This window comes from Hoplias malabaricus, chromosome 11, assembly GCF_029633855.1.
Source record: "Hoplias malabaricus isolate fHopMal1 chromosome 11, fHopMal1.hap1, whole genome shotgun sequence".
In the NCBI taxonomy this organism is placed as follows: Eukaryota; Metazoa; Chordata; class Actinopteri; order Characiformes; family Erythrinidae; genus Hoplias; species Hoplias malabaricus.
The window spans coordinates 23,048,092-23,075,858 of NC_089810.1; the positions used below are offsets into that span (position 1 = coordinate 23,048,092).

General features: G+C 39.6%; 3 protein-coding genes across 7 annotated transcripts; 1 reads left to right on the forward strand and 2 right to left on the reverse strand.

Annotated features, from left to right (window-relative positions):
• Positions 1–413: 413 nt before the first annotated feature.
• On the forward strand, positions 414–12,916 carry phaf1 (phagosome assembly factor 1). Of its 2 annotated transcripts, none has more exons than XM_066685099.1 (16): positions 414–1,593; positions 1,822–1,904; positions 2,104–2,187; positions 2,266–2,309; positions 2,621–2,700; positions 2,791–2,885; positions 4,222–4,319; positions 4,832–4,944; positions 5,315–5,448; positions 5,555–5,638; positions 6,294–6,376; positions 6,855–6,898; positions 7,062–7,111; positions 7,233–7,291; positions 8,266–8,338; positions 9,373–12,916. In XM_066685099.1, the coding sequence occupies exons 1-16, from the start codon at positions 1,530–1,532 to the stop codon at positions 9,460–9,462; spliced, it is 1,278 nt and encodes a 425-aa protein (XP_066541196.1). In that variant the 5' UTR covers positions 414–1,529; the 3' UTR covers positions 9,463–12,916. The 2 variants fall into 2 exon arrangements, with proteins under 2 accessions (XP_066541196.1, XP_066541197.1); XM_066685100.1 differs by having other exon boundaries at positions 4,255–4,319.
• Positions 12,917–14,331: 1,415 nt separating this feature from the next.
• b3gnt9 (UDP-GlcNAc:betaGal beta-1,3-N-acetylglucosaminyltransferase 9) lies at positions 14,332–18,016 on the reverse strand. The gene is made up of 2 exons (XM_066685560.1): positions 17,886–18,016; positions 14,332–16,383 (listed from the first exon to the last, which is right to left on the reverse strand). Exon 2 carries the CDS (start codon positions 16,120–16,122, stop codon positions 14,746–14,748), a length of 1,377 nt encoding a protein of 458 aa, XP_066541657.1. The 5' UTR covers positions 16,123–16,383; positions 17,886–18,016; the 3' UTR covers positions 14,332–14,745.
• Positions 18,017–19,067: 1,051 nt separating this feature from the next.
• bbs2 (Bardet-Biedl syndrome 2) lies at positions 19,068–27,718 on the reverse strand. Of its 4 annotated transcripts, none has more exons than XM_066685016.1 (19): positions 27,602–27,718; positions 26,899–27,052; positions 26,178–26,405; positions 25,899–26,024; positions 25,758–25,820; positions 25,447–25,524; positions 25,235–25,339; positions 25,012–25,098; positions 24,787–24,922; positions 23,963–24,102; positions 23,521–23,659; positions 23,128–23,299; positions 22,276–22,405; positions 22,000–22,090; positions 21,709–21,824; positions 21,424–21,561; positions 20,775–20,887; positions 20,508–20,656; positions 19,068–20,319 (listed from the first exon to the last, which is right to left on the reverse strand). In XM_066685016.1, the coding sequence occupies exons 2-19, from the start codon at positions 27,013–27,015 to the stop codon at positions 20,213–20,215; spliced, it is 2,235 nt and encodes a 744-aa protein (XP_066541113.1). In that variant the 5' UTR covers positions 27,016–27,052; positions 27,602–27,718; the 3' UTR covers positions 19,068–20,212. The 4 variants fall into 4 exon arrangements, 3 of the variants coding, with proteins under 3 accessions (XP_066541113.1, XP_066541114.1, XP_066541115.1); XM_066685017.1 differs by having other exon boundaries at positions 27,545–27,652; XM_066685018.1 differs by lacking the exon at positions 22,000–22,090 and having other exon boundaries at positions 21,709–21,828.
• Between the last annotated feature and the right edge of the window lie 49 nt (positions 27,719–27,767).

The following is a 27,767-nucleotide window of genomic DNA, read 5'->3' on the forward strand; positions in this document are numbered from 1 at the left end:
TATTTTCATTCAAGGACTCTTTAACATATAAGCACTAAATTTACCTTAGCAGAAATACAACCACTTTCTGTATTCCTGTAAGTTTACTCACCTTTAGAACAACATCAATTCAATCAGAAATATACTTTTATTCAAGCAGAATATATATATATGAAAAGTTTACTCCGGTAGTAGGTAGTATATTTCTTAGAATTTCACAAGTACACAATTATTATAGTTGCATATTTTGAGCTTAGAAAAAATGTATCCGTGTGAATTTATGTGAAAAATGAGTTATAACGTGCGCTCGCCAGTGTTTTATTTGACTAAAATAAAAGTGTGCACTCTGTTGTGTTGTTGGGGCCTTCGCAGACTGCTAGTATGAAACGGTGCGGGCGGAAGTGCTGTAGTGCCGTGCGCAGGAAGTTGGAGGATCAGCTGATGGTGGTGTTTTTGAGGGGAGTTGCGGTGAGAGGGAGCTGGGGGTCTTTTCTTCACTCTTTATTATTTATTCATTGTGTGAACAGACCCTCGGCAAAGAGACACGAGCAGGCGGCGGAAGACAGAGTCTGTGGAAAGAGAAGTGAAGAAGCAGGGGAAATGAGGAGAAGCACACCGCGGTGTTAGTGGAGCTCTGTGTCCGCTCTCAGCACTGAGACCCAGCGGAGAGAAAGAGCAGGAGAGAGAAAAACAGGGGCCAGGCGAGGCTCGGAGATCTGAGACCTGTTCGAGCGAAGAGGGGAAGCCAGGACAAGAGAGGAGAGAGACTTCGCGGAGCAGTAGACTGAGACTCCGGGGAGAAAACACAGCCAGCCTTTGTCTCGTAGTCTGTTAGCCGTGAGCTGAGAGAGAGAGCGTCGCCGGAGCTTACTGGAGAATAGCGGAGTGTTTATTGTTTGTGCTGAACCTCGGCGACGTGTGCTCAGCTCAGAGACTCGGTTGCATCATCTGTGTGGATATCTTATCGCAACTTTGGCCGTCGTTGAATTTAGAGCTGCTCGGCACCCGTCAGTGTAGATGTTTAGGTGTCTAACGAATTAATTAAGACTGTTTAACTGACTGAAGTAAACTGTGCAAACACAGCGCGTACCGTAAAGTGACCAGATTGCCTCTTTCTTATGATTAGCTGATATTGTCTGTATTTTATTCACGTCATTCAGGCATTTTAAACGTGTTTCTAAACAGCTGCTTGAATAGTTTTAATAACGCTACTCTCTCACATCGGTCGCGTCCTTATTTAACGGTAACATATAAAATGCTAATACTGTCGACCGCCGTAAAGAAATAGAAGTTTAAAAATAATTCTTGAAAGAGCTGTTTCTGCTCAGCTTTCTGCCCTCTCTCAGTGGTTTCGACCTGCGTTTAAACTTCTATTTGAGTCCCGGGTGCTTTTATAGACATTACAGTCTCTTTTTTTAACCACCATACGTTGATGTGGTGTCTCGGAGACGCGCAGCTGAACTCGGCTGTTTAAGAGGATTCTTCTTTTTAGTCTAAGTGAGAGGACAGGTCCAGATCTGGCACAGTACGAGAACCTCGTTGAAAACCCAATGCTGGATCTGGAGGTGGTCCCTGAGCGATCTTTGGGAAATGAACAATGGGAATTCGCATTAGGTGAGTTCATACCCAGTCCAGGAACAGAAAATCCCATAAGAGCAAAGGTTGAATTACCTCATGTCCCTTTGCACTGAGTTGTTCTGCTTTTGTCCACTTTCTTCATCACTGCTATAGATTTGTACACTTTTCCTATTTCCTAATTTTGGTAGCCTTATTCGTACCTAATCTCGGAAAATAACTCTAGGAATTAACTCAGTATATTCTGCTTTCTGTCCTTTTTTGAAGGGATGCCATTGGCCCAGGCCATTTCCATCTTACAGAAGCACTGCCGAATAATCAAGAACGTCCAGGTGCTCTACAGCGAACAAGTAAGCTACAAATCATGGACAAACACCAGAATATACCTACATATTTGGTTCACTGAAATCCACTGTATTGTGAATATGAATAGTGGAAGTGAATAACACCTCACTGTGAATAACTCTGTGTCTGTGATAGTAGTGTTTTTATTATTATTTTCTTACCTAATTTGCATCTCCCTGTCTAACCTTCTCTTCTTCCTCTCAGATGCCACTAAGTCATGACCTCATACTCAGCTTGACTCAGGATGGAATTAAACTGCTGTTTGACGCCTGCAATCAGAGACTGAAAGTTAGTGAGAAAGTGTTGATAATTTGTTTTTACATCTGTGTAAGTCAGTTTTAACTGTGTGATTGTTGATATTCTCAGGTAATTGAAGTGTACGACTTGAGCAAAGTGAAACTGAAATACTGGTAAGTGGTTTTATTTAAACTTCTCAGCTGCTCAAATGAATTTCTCAGAACTGCAGCACCAAGCAAAAAAAAAAAAAAGTCACCGACAGCTGTGTCTACTTGTGTGTAAAATGTTAGAACCAAAACCTGCTTGCATCTTGTCTTATGTTAACCTAGCCTTTTGAAAAATGTATGAATCTCACAAGTGGTTTTTGGCACAGAGTTACGGCACCATCTGCTGGACAAAAACTCAGATAGTTTTACTTTGAGTGTGAGTGTGTCACCTAAGTAGGGCATAGAACAAACGTAACCACTTCCTTCTTATCTTACAGTGGAGTACATTTCAACTCTCAGGCAATAGCACCTACAATTGAGCAGATTGATCAGTCCTTTGGCGCTACACATCCAGGAGGTAAGCCTCCTGGTCTTTGTTTATTAAGCCATTAAAGTTTTAAAAATATATAATTGCAAGTTTTTATGCTGTTTTTGTCACTGCGAACAGTCTACAATGCTGCAGAACAGCTCTTCCATCTGAACTTCCGTGGCCTCTCGTTCTCCTTCCAGCTAGACTCATGGAGTGAAGCCCCTAAGTATGAGGTAAGCCAACTGAAAGCTCATTCTCAGCACTGCTCTAGGCTTCCCTAATGCAGAAAGGATTGCGTTTTTAATGCTCTGGAAATTTAATCAAGTCCATGGGGAAGCTTATACACGTACACTGTGTATATGTACACAGCTTATACAATCCCCATCAAAATGTATTGTCAGTTGAGTGTGGCACTCTGCAGCAGGCACACAAGTCAGATTCACCATGTCCAGTGCCAAGCTTCAGACAGAGGGATATAAAGCTTACTAACATTGGGTTGTGGAGAACTGGAATTGGAACTGCAGTCTGTGTAGCTATGGTAGCTGTCATATTCTTACAGAAATGTTCTCTTTTTCTCATCAGTAGTTCTCTTAGAAAAGTAGTGTCTGGTAGTGCAGGAAAAGAGGACTGTAAGTTCACTTTAAATACCCTTGATTTCAGAATTTTGTTTAAAAAATTTTGACAGTATTTCTCATACACACAATATATCGACAGGTGAAAAAACTGATTTTAATACTGTGTAATACCAAACTGTATTTATCTTCCCTTTTTGCCACAATGCTAATGTGCCTAGAGATGTCACAAGAACAGATACTTCGGTAATAAGTCAATACCAAATTTCTGAAAACGATACGGTTCTTGTTTCCTGTGGTACCAGAGATCGAACTGTTCGTTGGTAATCTTCTGTTATGTGTAAAAAGTAATGGCAAAAGTTTTACAAAAAATTAAGGTAAAAAAAAAAAAAGTAAATATGATCCCCGTGCAGCTGAGGCTCGCAGCTTTCCAACGACACGTAAATCAAGTCTGTAAACCAATCAGGGTCCAAGTTATTGAGAAGCGCAACCAAGAAGGAGGGACAAACACGTACTTCAAGAGATCGCATTCGGTTTCAGCACCTAATGGACTTACACAACGTAAGAGACTAACCAAACGGTTTTATTTGGCAGCCACAAGCTCAACAAACAATAATTAAGACACTAAATATGTCTTCAAAGCTAAGATTTCTTTCACTAGCTGACTTTCTCCCACTGAGACAATGTAAATGCAGGAAGGGCGTGAGGGAGGTTGCCTCGCTCTACAATCAGGGTGTAGGCCCCACCTTCCAACACTTCCGGCATTTAAAGATGTAGTGTACTGGTTAGAAACGAGTAAACAAATTAAATAAATAAATAACTAAATTGCACTTTTTTTTGTGGTATCGAAATTGGTATCGAGAATTTTTGTGGAATTAGTACTGACTATTTTGGTATCAGGACATTCCTAAATGTGCCAATGTTTCAGTGGGTTTTTATTATAAAACACTGCTTACACATATACATCAATCTACTCCTAGTTGTTTTGCTTTGACAGCCTAACTTTGCCCATGGCTTGGCCTCCCTGCAGATTCCTCATGGGGCTACGGTAAAGAGGATGTATATTTACACTGGAAACAACCTTCAAGAAACCAAGTAAGGGCTTTGTATTTGTATATTTTTGTGTACACCTATATGTACATCTGCACATTATGGCATGAATAATATTAAGACTCATTCACTTTAAGATTCAGCACGATTGTTTGTTTTTCCTTTTGTTTAAACAGCTCTGTATTGCTGACTGCATGTAAATGCTTTCATCTTGCAAAATGATCAAAAACAAGTTTTGTTTTTCCTCATAAGAAAAGACAAAAAGATGTGTGTTCCAAGACACTGCATTTGGAAAATTATCTAAGGAAGTAGTTATACTCACTTTAAGTTTATCAGAAGCAGACATCTAGCCACTGTGAATGCTTTTATATCTTCTGTATTGTACATTAGTTGCTGAGTGGGGCCATCTAATTAAAAGAAAGAATTGATGTGCTGTTTGCTTTCAAATTCTTAAATGACTAGGACGCCTGATTGACTTCATACAGCAAACACTCAGCAAGCACATTTTCTCTCTCTCATTCTCACCCTCACTCACTCGCACTCACTCTCACCCTCAGGGCTCCAGTGATGCCCCTGGCTTGTTTTCTGGGGAACGTATATGCTGAATGCGTGGATGTTCTGAGGGACGGGACAGGGCCACTAGGTCTTAGACTACGGCTCCTCACTGCAGGTAGTTCTGCTGCTCAGCTACTACTATACTGTGAGATTTTTTTAAATATATAGATTCTTGTGGTTGTTTTAAGCTATTCACATCTTCAAATTCACTCTTAAAGAGCAATTCAAAGTTTTGATGTTATGAACAAGGGGTTGCAAATATAGCCATTAGATTAGGTACCAGTGAATTACATGTATTTCAGGTTTTTCATGTAATGTGTAAAAAGCTTATGTCATACTGTAGATATACTATATATTTTATAGTTAAAGATGTAATATACAGGATAAGTGAAATGTGTACATAATATTTGCTCCTCCATTCCACTGGGAGACACTGTGTCACAAAAAGTGTGTATAAACAACACTGCATATTTGCCTTTTATCAGGTTGTGGCCCAGGAGTGATGGCTGATTCGAAAGTGCGGGTCATAGAAAGGAACATATACTTTGGGGATTCATGTCAGGACGTACTGAGCGCGCTGGGCTCTCCACACAAGGTCTTCTACAAGTCTGAGGACAAGGTATTGAAGCTAGAGCAACCTAAGAGTTTTAATAAGCCTCCTCTTCATGTTTCCTAAGAAGTGGAGACGTAATTGTTAACTTCTTGCACCTTGTCGTTCAATGCAGATGAAAATTCACTCTCCCTCTCCTCACAAGCAAGTTCCGTCCAAGTGTAATGACTACTTCTTCAACTACTTCACCCTGGGAGTGGTAAGTACTGATGACAAAAAAGCAGCTGTTTTCCTGCAGAACCCCGAGGCCTGAGCCACTGTAATACAGTTCACACAAGGGGCATATTGATATGGAATTACAGGACCAACTGCAAACATAACACCTTATTGTGACTGAGTCCAATACCAGACACACACACTTGTACTTCTCTGCATTGCGATGCATGTTTACAGTGTAAAAATGTATGAAATATAGTGTAAGAGAATGTTGTATTTAATTGAGTGTGAGACAGGTTAAGTTTTTCCAGAGTAACATATAATTATTATTTTAATGTCACATTTAATTTTCATGTTCCATTGGTAAAAGAAGCTATGATATGGTAGTAATAATAATAATTGTATATATCATAAAATAAAGAAATAAAATTTTATGTTTATAGCAATAACTTGACATGAAATCCCAATCAGCACTCTGGATTTGAAATGTATTAGAAGGTTATTTTCAGTTTAGACGTTTTTATTCACTCATTAAAAATAATAACTCTGTTATAATACTAATGTTGGCTGTTAATGAATTGGGCACCTGTAGCATTTGGCATTCATTTTGGATTATACAGAGAAAACAGAATCTGTCTGGAATCTGTTCATTTCAGTCACAATCTAAATTGTATTTTGCCACCTTCTTTTGTTTTCAGGACATATTGTTTGATTCCATGACCCATCTGGTAAAGAAGTTTGTTCTTCATACCAACTACCCTGGCCATTACAATTTTAACATGTGAGTGTCTTTCATCATACTTTTAATTGGGTTTCATGCTGCTTACGTGAGCAGGAATCTGCCTGGACTAGTGATGTTAAAGTAGAGCAGGGTGAAAGGCTGGATTAGTCTGAAAATTACTGAAAATGTATTTTTTGGATGTTTCAGCAGTGAAACAACAGGTTTCCATATTAGAAGTCATCTTATACTCAGCTTCAGACACAATAAACACAAATGGACTTGTCCTAAGAAACTATGCTTTTGTTTCTAAATATTACAGTACCATCAAATCCACATCCATATGTGGGAAATGTGGACTTGGAGTAATGGACTAATGGCTGCACTAGCTTCACCTTCTTAATATTTATGTCAGAGCCTTACATACTTGAACAAAGCTATATAGACTATATTTTATATGCAAATGTAAGTCTTCTTTCTTTCTGTATGTGTCTACAAGAAAATTGCAGATACATTTTTTAAAGTCTTCTTTTAATTTCAGATACCATCGATGTGACTTTAAGATTCCACTCATCATTAAAAAAGGTAGGTAAAACAAAGTCTGTTGTGCATGTGCAGCTCTGTCTCTGAAGATATTTTTATGCATCCCTTAGAGCATTAACACTAATAGCTAGTAATTGTCTCGCTGTACCAGATGCTCTGCCTGGACTGTGTTGAGATTAGCAGCCTGGTTGTTGTTGTTTTTCAGATGGAGCTGATGCTCAGGGCGAAGACTGCATCCTTACCACATACAGCAAGGTGACTGCATCTCACTCATACATATGCACAATTTTGTGCTGCAGAATAAAATTCCACATGACAGAGCAGCAGAATCATGTGCTATTGGGAATATGCTGAACATAGTTTTCCTCTTATGCAGTGGGATCAGATCCAGGAGTTACTGGGACACCCAATGGAGAAGCCAGTGGTGCTTCATAGGTAAGATTTGATATTTTTCTTTGGAAGAAAAGGCTTAAAATGAAAGTATCCAAAAAAATGAAAGATAAAATCTTGAACCAAAATGTACTCTGGGTGTGTGACTGTACTTATGAAGAAGAAGATACACCTTTATTTGATCCCCTTGAGGAAAATTGCTGCTCTGCATTTGACCCATCCGTGGTAGTAAACCCACAACAGAGCAGAGGGCTGCCACCCACCTCAGCGCCCGGGGAGCAGTTTGGGGGTTAGGTGTCTTGCTCAAGGGCACTCCAGCTGTAAATGAATTTTCCGGTACCCGGAATTGAACCTGCAACCCGCCAGCCTCAAGATCACTTCTTAAACCTCAAGACCATGGCTGCCCCTGTCAAGTTATTAAAATGAGGGTTATAATCTACAGCAGTACAACAAAGTTTGAACTCCAGATTTATCAAATCCATGGAAACACGCATACACAGGGTTAAAGACCCTGCTCAAGAACATTTCAGCAATGGGTGATGGAGGAGAAAGAGCTGTTTCTTCAGAGTCCACCCCCCCCCCCACACACACACTTTTTTTCCCCTGCCTGTCCAAAAGAGTTTTTGTCTTTAGTCTTTTCCTCTGACCTTTAGGCCACCACTGCCTCAGACTTTCACACAGTCACTCACACACTCTTCACTTGTGGACAGTTTGGAATAGTCAATCCACCAACCACCGTGTGTTTTTGAACTGTGGGAGGAAATCTGAGGACCAGACACAGGAGAACACACTAAACTCCTCAAACAGTAACCTGAGGCAAGATTTGAACCAACTACCCCAAGACCCTGGAGCTGTGTGACAGTGATAATTCCTTTTGTCACCACGCCATTCATTAATATTATTTTTTTATTATACTGTAATAGTAATGTTATTTTGTCATTGTAAATGCTGCATACATTTCTTTATGTTGTGCAGAGGGGGTTTGATTCGCTACATTACCGTTTCACTGTGTTTTGCAGGTCGTCATCTGCAAATAATACCAATCCCTTTGGATCCACTTTCTGCTATGGGCTGCAGAGGATGATCTTTGAGGTAGAAGAGCTGCTAGAGTTTGCTCAAAAATGCTGAATTTGTTGAACTCTGTGAGCTATAGGGTAGTAGCATTGTATTTTATAGTTTCATGTAGCAGTTTTTATTTTATGGAAAACAGCCTGCCTAGCCATTCCAAAGCATTAAATGCTAGTTTATCAAACAGTGGTGGAAAACACCTTATTTAAACCTAGGGGACAGTCTGAAGATGATGCTTTTGTATGATGAGTTTTGGTAGAGTAAAGCTTCCATTACCTACTAGCTACAAATTGTTTCATAGCTTCATTGACTAACTAACGAATCAACTTTTGTACACTAAACATGTCTTACCTGATTGACTTTACTATGGGGCAAAATGGTAAATGTTTATGTTTTTAAACATGTGACACAGTTCTACTTATCAAGCATTTTATCCAAGCTGGAGAAGTAAGTAGTAAGTAGGATCACACAGTCAAAAGGAAAAAGGACAGTTTCTGTGTGCTGCTGTGAGTCATTCTGTAAACCCTGAAATTATCAAAGCTCTAAGGTCAGATTTAGCAGGGGGTTTTCTGACGGTGTCATATTACTTTAGGTATTAAGGCCACTAGCAAACATGGCTTGATAGGCTGGATTCATGAGGAGATATTATACTGCATATAAGCATAGTTGACATTATACTGATGAAGGCATGATGACAATATAAATCACTTTTCCAACTTGCTCTCTAAATCACAACCATCCAAACAAAAATGTCTTGCACATGCTGCATGCAGTACCACCTTTTCAGTGTCTAGTTCTACAAAAGTTACATAGGGCATCTTTAAACCTCTTTGTATTCGGCATAAATTAACTTTTAAGAACGTTAAGGTGTTCCTTATATAAGCTCAAATTAATATTGCCATTTGCAATTCATTATTCAATCATTATTAAACGATTATAAAATCATCATTATTAAATCATTAATAATGCTTAAAATGATTCAGCTATGATATGAAAAATGCAAAATTACATGAATTAAAATTTTTAAACTATTTTTCGTTTGACGTCTTTAAACACAGGTGATGCAGAACAACCACATAGCATCAGTGACCTTGTATGGAGCCCCTCGCCCTGGAAACATGCCCCGTGCTGAGTCCAGTGCCCATTAAAGAGCTCTCTGAGCCCTTCTCCCCCCCACCCCTGAGGGCCCACCAGCGCAGTGTGCCTTTTCTCACTGCTGCCATCACACGAGCTACAGAAACACAAGCTGGGAGATATCACCGGAAGCCCACAACATTCATCTGCTGCCTAATATCATGGATGGTCCTCCCTGGCAAACATTTATTTCCTGCTTGTCCTGTGCCCCACCCCCCTCCAGCCAGCACACATCCTTGAGCTGCAGCTTCAACCCAGCATCTGTGTCAGTGTCACCATAGCACCGTGGATGCACAGTGATCTGTTTTCTTCATGTCCACACATTCACACACACAAACACACATGGACCATTTTAAATAAGCTCCACCAAACATTTTCGTTATAAATAGCTTTCTATTTCTAAATCTTTAACCACACAAGACACTGACACCAAAGGGCCTGTGTGTCACCTGTTTCAATGTCATTTCCTATTCTGCACATCAAACACTTTATACACCTGCACATTCAGCCATTCATTTCAATAAAAATGTCAGAACATAAAGAAGGCACACTTGGAAAATACACAGACATTTGCATACATCGCATGCGTAAATTGTTGTTTTAAGGATTTTTTTTTTATTTAATGTTAGGAATATGTCACCTATAAAATTACAAGCACAAGCCAGCTGCACGATATGGGGTTGTACTGGTGGATTCAGTACTGCGAATGTGGCTTCCCAGCACGAGTTATCTCACATTGACAAAGATTTACTGAGACACACTTACACATGTTCAGTACTTTCATGCTTTGTCCAGATCAACAGCACTGGTAACCACCCATCGCCATGTCATGAAATAGAAACTTTGGCTCAACATTAGGTTAGCCATCATCATTTTTGTGAAAGCATTATTGTTGTTTTTAACATTTGCACTAAAGAGAAACACACCTTATTTACTTGACAGCCGTCTTCTATCCACTGAGACTGTTGGGATTTCTGAGCATGAGATGTAGAGTTGACAGTGGAGGAACAGAAGGAAACATATCTTGTGGATTTTGGTGTTCTTGAGGCAGATTTTCTGACTGGGCAGAAAAGCCATTGATCCTTGACTTTCTGCCACCCTCTGGATCTCCAGCTGTTCTTTCTGCTTGTTTACATTCTGCACTCTCTTCTTGCACCATTTTGGTGTTCTTGGCCAGGAATTTGATCTCGTAACCTTCTCTCTTAACTCTCCATACCTATTTCTGATTCTTTTTTTTCTCTGTATCTGATTGCCAAAATGCTAGCCAAAGAAATAAAAACAGAGAGCTGTCCATTTTAAAAATTTTGCATTAGACATGATCTTAACTTATGAGCAAGTAAGAACATTCCCTATTGCTTTGTTTCCATTAACCCCTGCACAGATATTTCTTTATTATGCTCTTTTACTTCTTAAAAGCATTTTATCAGTGGATTTTCCACTCTGTGCTTTTTGATTCTGAGCTATTAACTCCTGGTTTCTGCTCTTCAAAAATGTCTGGTGGTGTTTCTGTACCAGGTAAATGTGAGGCTTTCCGCAGCTCTTTGCTGCTCTGTTCGTGTATGTACAGACCTGTAAATAGCGTGCTTTTCTGTCTTGTCCGTTCAAGCTCATGGTACCCTATTGGTTCAGATTGAAGTCTGGAATTTTCTCGTATTGTTAAATATGCCATGTTTTGTCATTGCTAACCAGGAGAGTTCTGGGCGTTCAAACCTACATGGTCCTAAAGGGACTGGAGGGAGCAGGGTGTGTTTGAGACGGTGGAGATGACTCAGATGTTTACAGTACATGCTGGAGGTTCTAAATATGTTCCTCTAAAAAGCTCATCTTCAGCACTGTGCTGTCCTATACCCTTCAGAAAAACGAAGTGTCCATCTGTCAGCCTCCATGGATACTGGCCACTGCATCACTCCTCCAGGCTCCTTCAGTGTGTGACTCAGGCTTTTTGGGCATTGTCAATTGTTTGCATCTGTTTCGTTCATGAGTTGCATTGGAAGGCTGCTGTTGATGTTTTAAAATATTTTTTTGTTTGTTTTTTATCATTCACTCACGCCAAGTCCCAAACCAAGCAAAATAACAAAACCTAAAAGCGGAACCGCTGTTAACATTGTGCCTCATCTCCCACCGAGCCTGTCTTGATTTTCTCTGTAAATGAAATAGTTTGAAATGCTTTGTGAATGGTTGAGCATGTACAGCTAAACTGGTGGACTGTCTGTTATAGTCAGTCACAGTCTTCTTGCTCCAAATTTATTCCTAAATACAGAGGAAGTGTGTGGAGAACAAACAGTTTCATGGTCTCTGAACATTTTTCATGAAGGGCTGATTAGATTCGACTAATTTTCTGTTAGGCCACAAGGTTCTGGGTAGTGGAGTTTGCAGTTTTTGCACCGGAGAACTCCCTGAAGATTCATCCAGACTGACAGCCCTCCATGATGTGACGTTCATACTGGTGGTTGTGGTGTTTCTATAGAATAAAACTTGCACTTTCATACAAAATACATAAATAAAAAAACAAGTGAAATTCTTATGAATAATTTTGCATTGATTGAGTGTATGTTGGTTTGGCAACATATGGCCTAATGTGTATAACTTAGTTATATCTTACCCAAGAGGACCCACGTGCACAACTGGAGCCTCAAGTTCCTAGGTTTGTCCTCCAGGAATTGATTAAAAGAAGCAGCACAACCACTGCAGTAGTAGCGTTTAGGGACTGATACTCTTTGGAGAGTGTAGTTTGATGGGCTGATTGCTAGCCCAATCTCAGGTGGATCTTTTTAAATGCCAGGAGCAAGCGAATGCTTAGTTTTCATCATGGGTTCTGGCTTATTTAGTTTCCTTTTCAGACTTTTATCCTATTTTTGCATTGGAATGAGTGAAAGAATGAATGATTGTCCTTAAGATTGTATTTAGAGAAATGGACAACTTCCATTCAGTGTAATGCGCATATTAAGGCTATGTATTGTACCCTTATATATTGTATGCCCCCCGGCCCCTTCCCTATCATACAAAGTGATTATTTTTTGTGGATTTAGTATGTTTGACCCATTTCTGGAAATGGGGTCTTTAATTAAAAATTGTGAATTCAGATTAACTGCAATGTGGTGTTTTGTATCTTCGACATTTTGTCATCCAAGAACATGTAGTCATGAAATCAGTATTTAGCAGGCATATATTCTGTTGGGTTTGGTTTTTTGTTGTTGTTGTTTATTTGTTTTTAAAGCAATAACAATAGCTGTGGCGAATAATCCATTGAAAAGGTCAGCTATAAGCTTGCACAAGGCCTCTGAACCCATGCAAAAATGCTGTGACTATTTGTTTATTTTCTCGTCTAGTCTACTGAAACTACAATATTTGCAATTTTATAAACTGCATCGAATTCTGTTGATTAAACATTCTGTTACAGTGTTCAACAAGAGTAATATTGGAAGACTGGATGTAATAAATATGGGGAAATGATGGCGCTTTCCTTTTCCTTCTTTTCAAAGCCTTACATTATTTCATACATGTTCCCTTGGGACAGTTTAGGTATTAATATAGTTTTCACCTTCCAACATCAACAGAACTGAATTACAGCAGAGTTTCCAAAGTTAAAAAAAATAAACTTAGTACAAAAATAAGAATATTTGTGTTTTGTAGAGTATTCCTTTGTTGTATATAATAAATCTTATAACGTTGTAAAGCCTGTTAATTTCCCTTTTAAATGGTGCCACATTTGTAAGGAACATGCATTTGTGGGATGAGCAGTAGAGCTGAGTATGTGGGTTGCGCCCATGAAAAATTTGCCAAATCCTCTTTGCCAATGCCAAACAGCTTATTTTGTGTGATGGTGTGGGGTGGCATCTCCCTCACTGGAAAAACAAGGCTTGTCATCATCGGAGGCCAGCTCAATGCAGAGAGATATACAGATGAAATTCTGTAACCAGTGGCAATCCCATATCTCCACAGTCTGGGACCGAACTCTATCCTCAAAGATGACAATGCTCGCCCCACAGACCGGGGGTTTATCAGAGACTACCTCCAGAATTTGGGAGTGGAGAGGATGGAACGGTCTGCCAACTCCTGACCTCAACCCCAATGAACATTTGTGGGATCAGCTTGGGCGTGCTGTTGGTGTCAGAGTGACCAACACAATCACGTTGGCGGACTTTTGACAAATGCTGGTTGAAGAATGGGATGCCACCCCACAGCAGTGTGTGACCAGCATGAAGAGGAGGTGCCAGGCTGTTGTGGCTGTGTATGGTTTTTCCACACGCTACTCAGGATCCTGTTTGTTAAATGAATAAATTGTTAAATTGCCAATATGTCTTGTTTCTTCAAACTTCAATCACCCAGTCCATCAAACACAAAACGAGTCAATGGCAGAATAATCTGTTTGGCACTGGCAGAGAGGATTTGGCACATTTTTCATGGGCGCATCCCACACATTCAGCTCTACTGCTCATCCCACAAATACATGTTCCTTACAAATTAGGCACTATTTAAAAGGGAAATTAACAGACTTTCCAACAGTATAAGATTGATTTCCAAGAAGCATTGTTACAACAAAGAAATAATGTACCAAACACATATTTACTTACTTTTTGTGCCATGTTTAGATTGCTCAATATATAAAACAGCAGATAGGGTAGCTGAGCCCTTTTAATGAAAAGCCATTTCCTCTGTTCAGTAGCACTGCTTTGTTGTCCTGTCCTAACAGTGGAGATAAACAAAGTTAAAAAAAGAGAACATTTCTTAGTGAATTTTATTTTACAAAGATGGCCCAAACCATCTCATTTTAGGCTTTGAGAGGATTTTATAAAACAATTCACATACATGGTTCTTCTTTGAAAAGGCTCAATAAATGTAAACATAAAGTCTGAAAGCCCATAAAGATGTCTAAATAACAGTGTTGATGAGTGGTTATATTTCACTTTTGAGAATCTTCAGTTTCATTAGTACACATATGCGGCCAGTGATCTTTGATAAAGTGGAGCAGGCTCAATTTCTATGGGTCTAACTTTCTTCACAAGATACAATTCTTAATGTCTTGGCTTCTGAGGTTTGTTTTCATACACTATAGCATAGTCCATGTAGCCAAGAATGTTGCTTTGGCATCATTTCCATTTGAAAGTCAGAAGAAAGCACATTTTTGTCAGTCACTCAGAAACAGCAGTTCTTTCAAGGCTGTCCAACGCCTCAGGTTTTAATGTGTGCAAATCTAACAGAGCATTCTCCATTCTAATCTCCTGCACAGGCAATGCCAGTTCTAGTCTTTAAACTTTACTAAATTTCACAGTACCAGCTGATAAATCCTGAACCTTTCAGTGATTTTTAAATACTTTCATTCCATAGTCATGATTTCCAGGATCTTCGTCTGACTCTGTTTTAGCCGCTGTAGAAACCTTATTTCTCCACTTAAAGGGTGGAGCAGTTGGGTTCTGGTTGGAATGACAGCGTACACTGGAGTCATGTAGGAGATTCCACATGAGCCAGATCTGTGGCACAGTTAAACTGTGCACTACCATCAGTTCTCTATAGAAACAAGGATCGAATACCTGCAGGTTGGGGGCTGCAGATGGCCGCACGATACCAAAGGTCCGGAAGCCCTCATGGCGGGTGGGCTTAAGGCCAATCCTGAGCAGACACATTCCCAGGAAAACGTCATCTATAGGGAAGAGCTCCACTTCCTCGCAGGCCAAGTGCAGCCTCAGAGCAGTGTGTCCAGACATCACAAAGCCTCCACCGCCTGCATATGATGGGTAAACCCCTTGGCCATAGATAAATTCTGGCACAAAATATTTACTGTTGCGCCTACGAATTGGTTTGGCGTGCAGAATGATATCTCCAACAAAAAGGTCTTCGTCAATCAGCTTACCATCCAACATCTCCAAAATGTTCTCAATGTTAACGTACACATCGGCATCACCTTTGAAAATGAACTTCACTTTAGAACAGCTTGTGTTGACCCACTGAAGGAAATGAGTTTCTTTGAGGGTTAGGTTAAAGAACGTGTCTTCAAAGTCCCAGAGCAAAATGTCCCTGAATGTGTTGCTCTCATACTCCAAGAGCTTGTCCCATAGAGGAAGAGCAGACACATTTTGAGGCACTCCAAGAAGAAAAACCGTCATGATGTTCATGCCGTTGTTAACCACACCCTCTCTCCCCCAGGTTCGCCGCACTACCTGCCGCTTCTCAAAGTCTGCAGCTATTGATTTTATGGCAATCAACAGGTAGGGCGCACCTTTAGGCCCTGAACACTTCTCGGGTTGATCGATTCGCATGCGAAACTCCCGCTGGTCCTTCTTGTGCAGGTAATCCTCAAAGTCAAATGGGGGGCGAGTGGACAAAACACTGGGTTTTGGTGTGATGGCTTTCCTATTCTTTTGTTTTGACTTCCCCTGATTCTTCAGATTTTTAGCTTTACTCTGAGGTTTAGATTTAGCTTGTGCCTGCACTTTAGGTTCTGGATTGCACTGGGGCAAATTAGGCAGTTTAGAGGGAAGCAACCTTCCCTTCGAGGGGGCTCCTAAGAGGGCTCTGGAGCTGGTAGAGCTATGCTGGATGCTCACTGTCTCCTGGATGGACATTAAAGACTGGTAAGCATAAAGCAATATGCAGAAAATAACCAGCAGGATTAGAGTGCAGAGCACATCTCCTTTTAGGTGAAGTCTCCTCATTCTGTCAGACAAGGCTCTCATATACAAAGCTCAGTAAACATGGATGTTGTAATCTTCTCATAATGTCAGAATTTCCTCCTTACTAGTGATTCCTATCCAGACAGGCTCCATTTGGAGTAATGTTTATGCTTTCTATGAGTGTGAACTCGATTGCTTCCAGCTGGGAGCACTGTCTTCCCAATGCTGTAAGTGATAACAGTTTTGAAACACAATGCTCAGCTCTGACCATTCCTCCCAAAAGCAGAACTATGGCTATTGTTTGGATTCTCCGAAGGACAGCACCTAGAAAAACAAACAGCTTTGTATAAGGTACAAAAAAATCAGACAACAATATGCCATTGTATACTGCATTTGAACTGCGTGAACTATAGATTATACAATCTCAGTTTCCAAAAATGCAATACAATTAAAGTCTTTAATTAGAATTAGAATAAAACTAAGATCTGTAATTAACAGAAGAGAGAGAAAAAAAGCTTGGACAGAGCCATCAACTTCTATTTTTATTAAACTTATTGTTTGGGAAAAGAAGATACTAATTGTTGCAGTTTTGCAAGTAGACTTTTGCACATTCTTGCTGTATACAAGACTGGAGCTATTCAACAATCTGTGGTCACTGTCTGATTCTCCTCTTCATGATGTGCCATATATTTTCAATAGGAGGCCGATCTGGACTGCAGCCAGGTCAGCCAAGCCCATGCACATAGTGTATATCTGCAAAGCCACATCCTTGTACCTTTTGCAAAATGAGGTCTGGCATTGACCTGCTGAAATGGAGTTCCTGGGAAAATGAAGGCAGCATGTTTCTGCTAAAAACCAATATAAGTCTCTACATCAATGATACCTTCACATATCTGCAGATATCTCATGCACCCCAGTGCCATCCCAGATACTGTTTTGTTGGTAACAATCTGGCTCTCTCCTTTCTCACCTCTCATTTTTGCTGAGTTCTCTTAATACTTAATTCTCTGGTTGTGTTTGATCTGTGAGGTTACCTCAGCTGTTATTGTGTAAAGCTTCTACATGCAGTTTCTAATAATACACTTTGTTGAACCCCATGTTTTCTCACTGGGGCAGCCCACAAAAAAATAATAAATAAAAACTGACCAGGTAGTCTTTTTTTAGAGTTTGCAATTTGAGATATATATATATATATGTGTGTGTGTGTGTGTGTGTGTGTGTGTGTGATTCAGGGTTAAAAAATGCTTGGTCCAATAAAGCATTAGGCTAATCCAATAAAAACAAATGTACCTCTCATCCTAATAAGAGAACCAGTTGTGTTAATGATGTTCACTGGCTCTAAACTCAGCAGAACAATGTAGAGGAGTTTGTGGAGTATAAAATCCAGTTTGAGTGTAAATCTGTAGATCTAATTCCAGTTTAGCAAATTAGTCCTATCTAAGTGCAATTTTTTTTGGGGGGGGGGCTGTCACATAAAGAACACCACTTTGAAATGTTTTAAATGCTAGTTTAATTGCTAACACTGCACATTTGTTCTCCAAAGCACTTTTATGAGTTTGTGAGTAAGCCGTAGAGGACTGCAGTAGTTTCCTCTAGGCAGAAGCTCCAGATGTTAAATTTCCTGTTCGAGTCTTCAGTCAGAGGCGCTTAAGTGTCGTTTGAAGAAAAAAATGCACTAAAAAATGTATCCTCTAAGTTCAGAGAACCTGGGTTCCTCCAACGATGCCCTGTTTCTACGTGCTATTTTAGTGCCCTACTTTTAATACCGCGGAGGTGTTCTTTAACAGCACAGAGACCAAGTAGCCCTCAGCATCTTCAACACTCACCCACAACAGGAATCCCCCCGGAGCAGCGCTGCCAGGTCCGTCCATCTGCTTTTCGCGTTTAACCCTGAACATCCGAGAAGATTCGTGTTCTCGTCCAGGAAGAACACCTCCCCAATTCTGCAAGTTTAGACCCTGTGCGGCTCTCTCTCAGAAACACGAGCGAAAGCAAAATCGGGGGGTGTTTAGAAACGGAGGAACGCCTTTATGAGGCTACGGGGGTCACGTGACCCAGATGCCAACACAGCAACCTCAGTGTGAGACACAGCCTGGAGGAAAGAGTCCAAATACTTTAGAGCTGTCATCTGAATCAGAATCAGAATTTTAACCACTTCAGAACACAAACCAACACTGTGCATACACCAAGCAGCCATTGTTTTTAATAGTCACTGGCCATTTTATCCGCTCCACTCATCATGGTGTACTCCTTAGTTCATCTCTGGCTCTGCACGCCCCCTTTAACCCTGCTCTTCAATAATCAGGATTCTCACGAGACCACCAGGGAGCAGGTATGATTTGGGTGATGGATAATTCTCAGTGCTGCAGTGACAGTGACGTGGTGGCGGCATATAAGCATGTTTTGTGCTGGTACACGTGGATTAGACACAGCAGTGCTCCTGAAATTTTTAAACATATTGCCCACCCATTTTCCACTCTATTAGACACCTACCTTGGGGGTCCTCCTTGTAGATGTAAGGTCAGAGAATAGGCCATCTGTTGCTGCACAGCTTGTATTGATCATCCTCTTGTCCTCAATCAGTGTTTAGGGGATGCTGACCAAGGGACGCTGTCGCTGGATAGTTCTAGTTGATTAAAGAATCTCAGTCCAACAGTGATAGAGGTGTTTAAAAATTCAAGCAATTCACACCAAAGTAACACCTGGTCTGTGGTGGCCCTGTGGACACTGACCATGGGAGAACGGTGTGAATGTCGTCTATCACAACATGCAGAGATACAAGACAGACTAGTCTAAGTGCAGAAGTGTGCCTATGTAGTTAGTGGAGCTGATGAAATGAAGAATGAGGGTAAAGGAACTAATTTTAATATTTTGTCTGGTGCATATACAACATTATATAGAGAAAGCAGATAATAATGAGATGATGCCAGATGAAAGTCATTATTATTAAAAATGTTTTTATTTACTAAATTGCTATATATTTTTCATATGCTGGAAACAGGGTTCCATAAATAATTTTCATTGTTATACAATAGTGTTCTCCCCGTGTCCGCGTGGGTTTCCTCCGGGTGCTCCGGTTTCCTCCCACAGTCCAAAAACACACGCTGCAGGTGGATTGGCAACTCGAAAGTGTCCGTAGGTGTGAGTGTGTGAGTGAATGTGTGTGTGTCTGTGTTGCCCTGTGAAGGACTGGCGTCCCCTCCAGGGTGTATTCCCGCCTTGCGCCCAATGATTCCAGGTAGGCTCTGGAACCCCCGCGACCCTAAATTGGATCAGCGGTTACAGATAATGGATGGATGTTATACAATAATTGTTCAGCAGTACAACAGGATTTCTGCAGTCTACAGAGAATTATCTGACCCAACTCCAAACTTTATTCTTATAATTTAATCAAATTCACTAGCCTTTTATACAAAGTCAACATTAAGTTCCTATAAATATAAATATATTCATACTAAGTATATGTCCAAAGTATCCAAACACCCCTTTTAATAAATTAATTCAGCTATTTTCAGGTGCAACAATCACTAACTTGTGGCTGATGAGATAAATGCCTCAAACTAATCTGATGACATCTAATTTGAAGCCTTCTTAGAAGTTTAAAGGCTCCAAACCAGAGGAGAAATACGTTGTGGATAAAACATCATCTTGGCAAGTGAAATATGCTTAATGATATGACGAGACTATATAAAGTACTTCACATTTATATGTGTTTTAACTTGGCTGCAATGAAATAGTAAAATCGTTTATATACACATGTAAAACAATAAGAAATATTTGCTATATTTACCTATTTAATGATGTTCTCACTTGCCAAGATTAAACTTTTTGCTGATTTTGAAAGAATCTTTGGAAGAGTAGGTGTTTAAAAATAGATTTGGACATATAGTAAACATTCCATTGTTCCCTGAACACAGAATGACAGCCTCATCAGCTCATCATTCTAGAGCATCCAGTTACTCCTTTACATATTAATGCTGCTGTAATAAGGCCTGAGGTAAATATTCCCTCCTTTCAGGCTTTTCCATTACCCAGTAAGATCAGCTTACTGGACTTTCTTTCTCCACATAGTGTTTTTATTTTCAGTCACCCTTCAAGGGGACTTTGCCTGATTTGTCCTGTAGAAAGTGCAGGAGGCCACTAGAGGGCTTCTTCAAGAGGAAGCAGGCCCTGCTCTCATTATCTTAAAGAGTGCATTTATGTTGTTGTTCTTAATAGCATCTCTACAGGCAGTGATGACCTGGTTCTTTGGTTTCCCCACTGTGAGTGAAAGAGACAGAGAGAGAGAGAGAGAGAGGAGAGAATGAGAGAGAGTGTGAGAAAGAGAGAATAGCTGGTTATATTTGGATTCTCTCAGTGCAAATGAAAGCACACATAATTTTCCAGCATGCAGTCACACACAAGTTAGACATAAGCTCCAGCAAGAACGTCTCCACCTTGCTACCTACCTCTCAGCCTGCCTGCCCGCTGGATGGCCTGATTGACAGACTTTAGGCAGGCCAGAAGAGCATTGTGATTGTTGGAACGGATTTTGTATTCATTGATCAGGTCTCGGTTGAGGTCATACAGCTCAATGTAACGTTTCTTCATGGTCTTCCTGTGAAACAAGTATGTGAAAAAAGATTTATGTGGGAGAAAGAAGATGAGAAATAAGAGAGAACATAATTATATTACTATGTGGGTGGAGAAGTGATCAGTAGAGAGCAGACACTCACAAGTCTCCCATGAGCCTGGCATCCTCCGCCTGCACCAGCATGTTTCTGATGTGGTTGGAGTGATCTGCCATTGCTGCTGTTAATTTCTGATGCACAGAGTGGAACTCATCCACCTAATATCCAAATAGTTCATATTAACATGAATACATGACACTTGCTCATCCTGTCTTCACATTGTTTACATTGGTACAACAGCAAATATATAATAGTCATATTAATTAAGGTTCTAAGATGGTATAATCCAGTATTGAGAGTGATAGATAGTTAACCTCAAGCTAATTTTTCATTTCACCTATTTGTGGAAGAGACCACTTGCAATATAACAATACATTTTAAAATATTATTAAAACACCAATATTTATTTATTATTTATGTATGCCCTTTCTCTATTGACTAGGAATTTTTAAAATATGTGATTGTACCACACCTTTAGGATTTGCGCAGTAAAGCAAATTTGACATTGTCTTGGAAGCTTTCTGAAGAAAATGCCAAGCAAATTTACAATAGCTCTACTCTCCCAAAATGGGTGATGCTGCCAAGGATTATACCTGGCTCTTGCAAAATTGTGGAAATTAAATACTCTAAAGTTTCTCATAGATATATTTATCTGAATTCCAATATGGACATATCACAATATACTACTACTAACCTCAGTAAGTGTGACTCGAAGCTCTTCAAAGTAGGTGGGGAAATCAGCTTCTGCCTGTAAATCCTCAATGGCGAGAAATGAAGCCAATGACTGGATGAGATCACCTGCCAGGTCAATGTCATCTGTATTCAATGTTATCTAAGAAGGGAGTATAGGTCAGTTTGAAGAAGTTACTATTTAAGTTCTTTATTTTTGTGCTCATTGTAATATAAGCCTTCACATTAGCACTTGTAAAATCATAAGGGAATAATAATGGCACATTTTACAAAGATTTCTTATTGTTACCTCTCCACTGGAGCTCATACTGATGGTCAGGAGTCCTCCTCCACGCAGTGAAGTGAACGTCACATCCGGACTGTTGATGCCTTCTGGTAGCAGAAAGTTCTGGTTCAGCCACATGACTACCTGCATATTAAAATCATGTCACAAACAGTGTAAGTGCAGCTTAGTCAGTGACTTAAAGGGAGAACTACTGAATCTAAAACCTCTTTCAGACATGCACAGTAACTGACAACTTTTCCGGACACTACTGTATGGGCGAACATAAATGTCTGAATTGTGTGTAGCAGACATTACCTGTACTATATCTTGCTAGCCTTCTAGTACAAAGTCTTGGTAATGTCAAAGTGGGCTCATTTGTGAAGTAGGAAACAGAGTAGGAAATTGTCTAGAAAAATCACAGTGGAGCCAAGAGGAACATATCTGCTGTACACAAGCTGGGTGAAAGGGTCACTCTGGAAAATACAGTGCTATACACCACTTAACTGAGTTAACATTTCAGAAGGATTTAAGTACCCATTATAAGGAATTTTCCATATGCAGAGAAAGCCTGTTTTTATGAATGTGCCTCACCCTTTGTGGTCTATCATTAATACTGAACGTGACTCTTCCTGTGGGTCGCAGGGCTGACGGGTCAACATGAAGGTCATACATGGAGAAACGAGGTAGCTGACGAGTTATCTCAAACACATGGAACTGTGTACTGAAAGGAGAAGGAAAGAGAAAACTGTCTAAAATCTGGTAGTTCTATCTTGCCTTGTCATTTCATTTTCCTTTAATCATTAAGATGAAGCAAAGTTGTTTAGGACTTTTTAAACAACATTCATGTTTGTGAGATACATGCAGGGAGTTTATTAGAACCGTAAACAAGCAAGACACATGTTCGCACACTGCTCATTTTAGATTATGCAGTTTTTATTTTTAATATGTAATTGCATCACAGACATTTTGACTCCTGGTTCTTATAACAACTACTGTAAAGAAATCCAAGAGTGTAATTTTAGTTCAAATCAAATGTTTTGTGGATGAAGTTTAAGTGTAAGGTTTTATTCAGTTTGAATTATCAGTTAGTTTTGTTGCACTTTCGATAATGCACTTAGCCATCTCCTGAATTTTGAGACATTTCCAACTTATCCGAAAGAGAAAAAAGTCTATATTACCCACCTGTTGAGCAGTCATAAGTAATATACTCATTTCAGTTTGTGCTTTTCTATATTTGGAGTTCTTTCCTTTGTCTGAAATAATACTCCAAATGCCTCTGCCATGAGCAGAGAGAGAGAGAGGGAAAATAGGCTAGCATACCGTTTTTTTCCACTCATTTACAGACATTGTGGCTTTGTAAACACTTCAGACTGGTTTACAGCATGCAAATAAACTGGAGAGTCTGTTTATATTAGTGTGTGTATATATATATCAGCAGAATACCTGGTCCTCCCACCCACAAAGGCCTTGATGTGTAGATCTACAGGAATGTCTTTAGGAGGAATTATGGGAACACAGATGCAGCCAGACAGGTTCTGAGCACTGAGGTGCACCACATGACTTTCCCCTTCAAATATCCCTTCAGCGAATATGAGCACAGCTCGAATTATGGTCTCTATATTAGGACAGAGTAGACAGAAGACAAAAAGACATGTAAGAATATCAGGCTTGTATGCTTGTGTATTTTGCTTTTTTGAGAACTCTATTTAAAGCCTGGACTAATAATGAATAATTTCTGTGTACAGAAAAATCTTTGGTTATCTGAGTGGCACAGTACTATTTAGTAAGTGATGCAGTTGTAAGGTTGTCTCATGGTATGTGTTAGGAATATGTTACCATTTGGTGTTGATATGCTGAGCTCTATGTGGGCTCTCTGGCTCTCAGTTGGTGCTCGCACAGAGAGGGCAGTCTGGAGCTGAGTGTTGGCTGGGATTACACCCATTAGTGTTTCCCCGTCAGAGGCACCAGGGACAGCCTACAACAATCATCACCAGTTAAAATCTGCACCAACAGATCAACAGCATGCTTTTGTATTTCTGCGTACCACTGCTGTCATAATAAAATAATGTGTCTACAAAAGGTTAAGTCTAGAAAATAGAACACAAAGTTACTGTTATTGTGACAATATTACTTAAAATTGTGAACCATTCCTATTGATTCATTTGTCAAATATTTCCCCAATGTGAAGGACTGTTGCCATTTGGAAAATGTGTTAATGGAATGGAGTTACGCAATTTTGACATAACAATGTTATATATGCAAATGCATAAATGTGGACCTTGGAATTTTCTTCATAATTGCGTAGCTCGAGTAGCAAGTTTTGTTTGCGCTGACTCAGCTCCCTAATGAGGTCTTGTTCCACACTCGCGTCCATCAGGTTCCCCTTCATCTCCTTACTGGCTGGCAAATAGCCACGCACTATGAGACATCACACCATGAAATAAAAGTCATTTCAAAAACAGATTCTGCTTTATGTTGTAAAGTTTACATGAAGTTCCTCGTAATTCAATCCAACTTTCATAAATCATTATCATAATTCATATATTTATTCATTCATTCATTCATTCATTCATTCATTATCTGTAACCGGTTATCCAGTTCAGGGTCGCGGAGGATCCAGAGCCTACCTGGAATCATTGGACGCAAGGTGGGAATACGCCCTGGAGGGGGCACCATACATTCAGACATTCACTCACACCTTCAGACACTGCGACACTACCTGCTGCGCCACCGTGCTGTCCATTTATATATTTATAAAATATATAAATATAAATAGTAGATATAAAATATATCTACTTACATTTGTGAAGTAGGCAGCAGCATTTTTCCAATAGAATTAATGGTAAGTGAATGTAACTTTAATATCTCTCAATGAAATATCATTCTAGCACCATATGAAAACAGTGCCATCTAACAGATTAATAAAGAAATGTATATTGATTTAACAAGTTACTTAATACAATTCTTATTAATAAAATGATAATACATTATTACTTGTTTTTTGTGTGTACAAACCCTCATTTAGTACCAATGTTTCTTTTCATCAAGCCATTACAAAATACTGAAATATTATGAAATACTCTAGTGGTCATAACACTTTACCTTCCCCTTCTACTGAGGTGCAAATAAGCTGGATCTGTCCATCCATTCTGTAGTCTCCTTGCACCACACCAGCCACGGAGGAGGAGAAGTTATCCTTGAAGATCACCTCTCCAGTACGGTCACTGCGAGCATCAATCTAGACAATGACAGGAAATGATATCACAGAGACTGCAAAGAGTGATTAAAAGCAAATGAATCAGATGTGGATGTTCAAACAGGACTCACCTTCCCATTGGACCAGCCAGTTATGAGCTCCACCACTCCATCAGCATTCAGGTCAAAGGCATGAATACTCATCGCATGATTTTTAGACTGTGACAATGAGAGAACAAAGACAAACCTGAATCATCAATCTTTATTAACTTGCAACACGTTTATTATTAAATTATCCTTTCCATAATTACAAAATGTGCAATGAATACTAAGCTTCCACTAAACAATAAAGTACCTTGATTCTCCAGTATCGGGCAGTACGGTCATATACTCCCACTGTTCCATTGGCTAAAGCATAACCAAATCTGCTGCCATGCATGTGACAGAGCGATGTCACTGTCTGAGAGGAACAGAAATCAATCAACAAGCTTGGGGTTAGAAATTTCCCACTGTTCTGTTAAACCAAAATGAAACAAAATTAATGCATGTCAGCTCCTACATGGTTACCTCATTCTCTGACATCTCGGACACCAGCTCATCCTCTCTAAATACCCTGATATCAAAGTCTTCTGATCCCACAAGAAGCTACATTGAAAAAGGTTTTCATAAATTATTTGAGACAAAACATAATGTTCCTGCTGATTAATGTTTCAATATTAGAGAATATTTTTCAGAAGTCTAGTATTAGAGGCCAAGGCTTACAGTGTCAAAACATCAAAATAACAAAAGTAAATAAAAAATTTAAAAAATAAACAACAGTATCGCAACATGGTCTACATTGTGTGACAGGTCAAAGACAATAAAAGTAGGTTTCTTACCTCATTCTTCCCATCACCAGTGAAATCACACAGCACAAGTGATCGCACATTATCTCCAGTCACCTTAAAATACAATCAAATATTTCACCACTGTTATCTCCTAAAATATCCTTGGGAAAATGACACTATAGACTGTCTTACTGTCCAGAACTGGTCGTTTCCCTCATAGTCAAAGCCTTGTAGAGCACAGTTTCCCCCAATTATGGCGAGAGGGGACTGGATATCTCCCAAATTTCCCAGAACAATGGCATTGGCTCCGTCTGTGACCTGTAGCAATTTCATTTTCATGAATTATCTTATATAATATATGAAACAAACTAAAAAGGATACATTTAGTTTATAAATCTACTATATATGCCAGGTTCAAAAATTGGAAGATGGAAAATTGGAAAATTTGATTTATTTAACAATTACACTCACCTCTCTGTAGAATATGTCAGCATTGTCATGTACATCGTAAGCTAGCAGATTTGTTTGGGAGCCCACCAGCAGCGTGTCTCCAGTAGTGTTGGGTCCCAGAGTGCCTGCTGTCAGACAGCTTACTGCCTGGTTAATATTAAGCAAGGATATGTCAGAGTCTTGGGTACTCTGACTCAGCCGGTGAGCTGTTTGCCTCTGTCCTCGAGTGTGAGGGTTATGAATGAACACCTGTAAAGTTTCAAAGATTAAAAACGGACTGATGTTTAATGCATTTCTAAGAAATGGGACTAACAATATGTATGCAAAAATGTTGCATGCATTCTTATGTGTTCTTTGCTCCTGTGTTCAATTAATAGCATCAATTCTGTTAAGTAAAGATTAAACCAGTCTTTTGGGGTCCTATAAATTTTAACCCACTATTGACTACAATGGTGTTATTGTTAATGTACATGACTGGTCATTAAAGCAACTGTATGCTTAACCTTGTATTAGAGAATAATTGAACACTGCTGTGTTATGTCTGGTGACCGTATATAACTGACACATTACAACACTTTTGAAATGACATGGACAAAATGAGGTATTCTTAACCAGGGTCAATTTTAATACACATGGATGGCAGCAGATGGACAATATTTGGAATATCTCTAAAGCAATGTGGTAAATGAATATATATATATATATATATATATATATATATAGCCATCACTCTTTTTTTTACCTTGCCTGCTTGTGTAGCTGCAGTCAGGCATGGATGAATCCCATCAAACTTTCCTACAGTGACCATACGTGGGTTAATCTTATGGTTAAGCTTGAGGGTGAAGATTGGGACCAACATGGTGGCACGGTTGAATGGGAAAGCACACCAGTGCAGTCTGAAAAAAGAAGAGAAAATGTTGTCTGATCCAGTTCAGTGATTTAGTGACAGCATGTGTGAATGTCTCATAAAAATAAAAGTACTATAGAACAGAGAGTCATGTGCTTATTGTGTGTTTATGTGCTTGCATCCCTCTCCCTAATAGAATAAAAAGCTTACAATGCGCTCTCTCTCTCAATCTCTCTCTCTCTCTCTCTCTCGTTACCTAGCAACACAAGTCAGCTTGTGGGGGCTTTTTGCTAACGTGCTAACACAAATCTAATCCCCGCGCTCGTCTTTCTATTCGCTTTTTAAAAAATGAAACACAACGTTAACGCCTTGCTTTATGCCCTGATAAATATCTGCAGAACATATTACAAACGGGTACAGACTGACTAATAGAGGTAGGACTAATATCAGCACTGAACATGCAGAATAACGTTCCTTTTCAGAAACTACAGCCAATGTTAATTTACCCATACTTAGATAACTCAATGTTTTAAATACGTACACTGACTTTATTCGTCTTTGTATCCTCTCTCTATATATTACAGCAACAAAACCTTACCCGAATGCTTTGTTTGCTGCTGGGCAGGCTTCTTTAATGCCTTACTGCCTATCTAGCAGTACGTAGGCTACTAGGTAGCTAACTAGGATCCCTAGTTCTGACGTCAAAGGTAAGCTTTACTGCGCGTGCGTGTATCTCACCGTCTGTGAACGAAGCAGCACCCACC

Excerpts from the sequence above, each read along its gene's own strand:
- b3gnt9 (XM_066685560.1), bottom strand. The coding sequence starts at position 16,122 with ATGAGAGCCTTGTCTGACAGAATGAGGAGACTTCACCTAAAAGGAGAT.
- bbs2 (XM_066685016.1), bottom strand. The coding sequence starts at position 27,015 with ATGTTGGTCCCAATCTTCACCCTCAAGCTTAACCATAAGATTAACCCA. Across the intron at positions 25,821-25,898 it reads GAAACGACCAGTTCTGGACA|GTGACTGGAGATAATGTGCG; the intron begins GTAAGACAGTCT and ends TTGTATTTTAAG. Across the intron at positions 24,923-25,011 it reads CTGGCTGGTCCAATGGGAAG|ATTGATGCTCGCAGTGACCG; the intron begins GTGAGTCCTGTT and ends GTCATTGTCTAG.
- phaf1 (XM_066685099.1), top strand. The coding sequence starts at position 1,530 with ATGCTGGATCTGGAGGTGGTCCCTGAGCGATCTTTGGGAAATGAACAA. Across the intron at positions 2,310-2,620 it reads AAAGTGAAACTGAAATACTG|TGGAGTACATTTCAACTCTC; the intron begins GTAAGTGGTTTT and ends CTTATCTTACAG. Across the intron at positions 7,292-8,265 it reads AAGCCAGTGGTGCTTCATAG|GTCGTCATCTGCAAATAATA; the intron begins GTAAGATTTGAT and ends TGTGTTTTGCAG.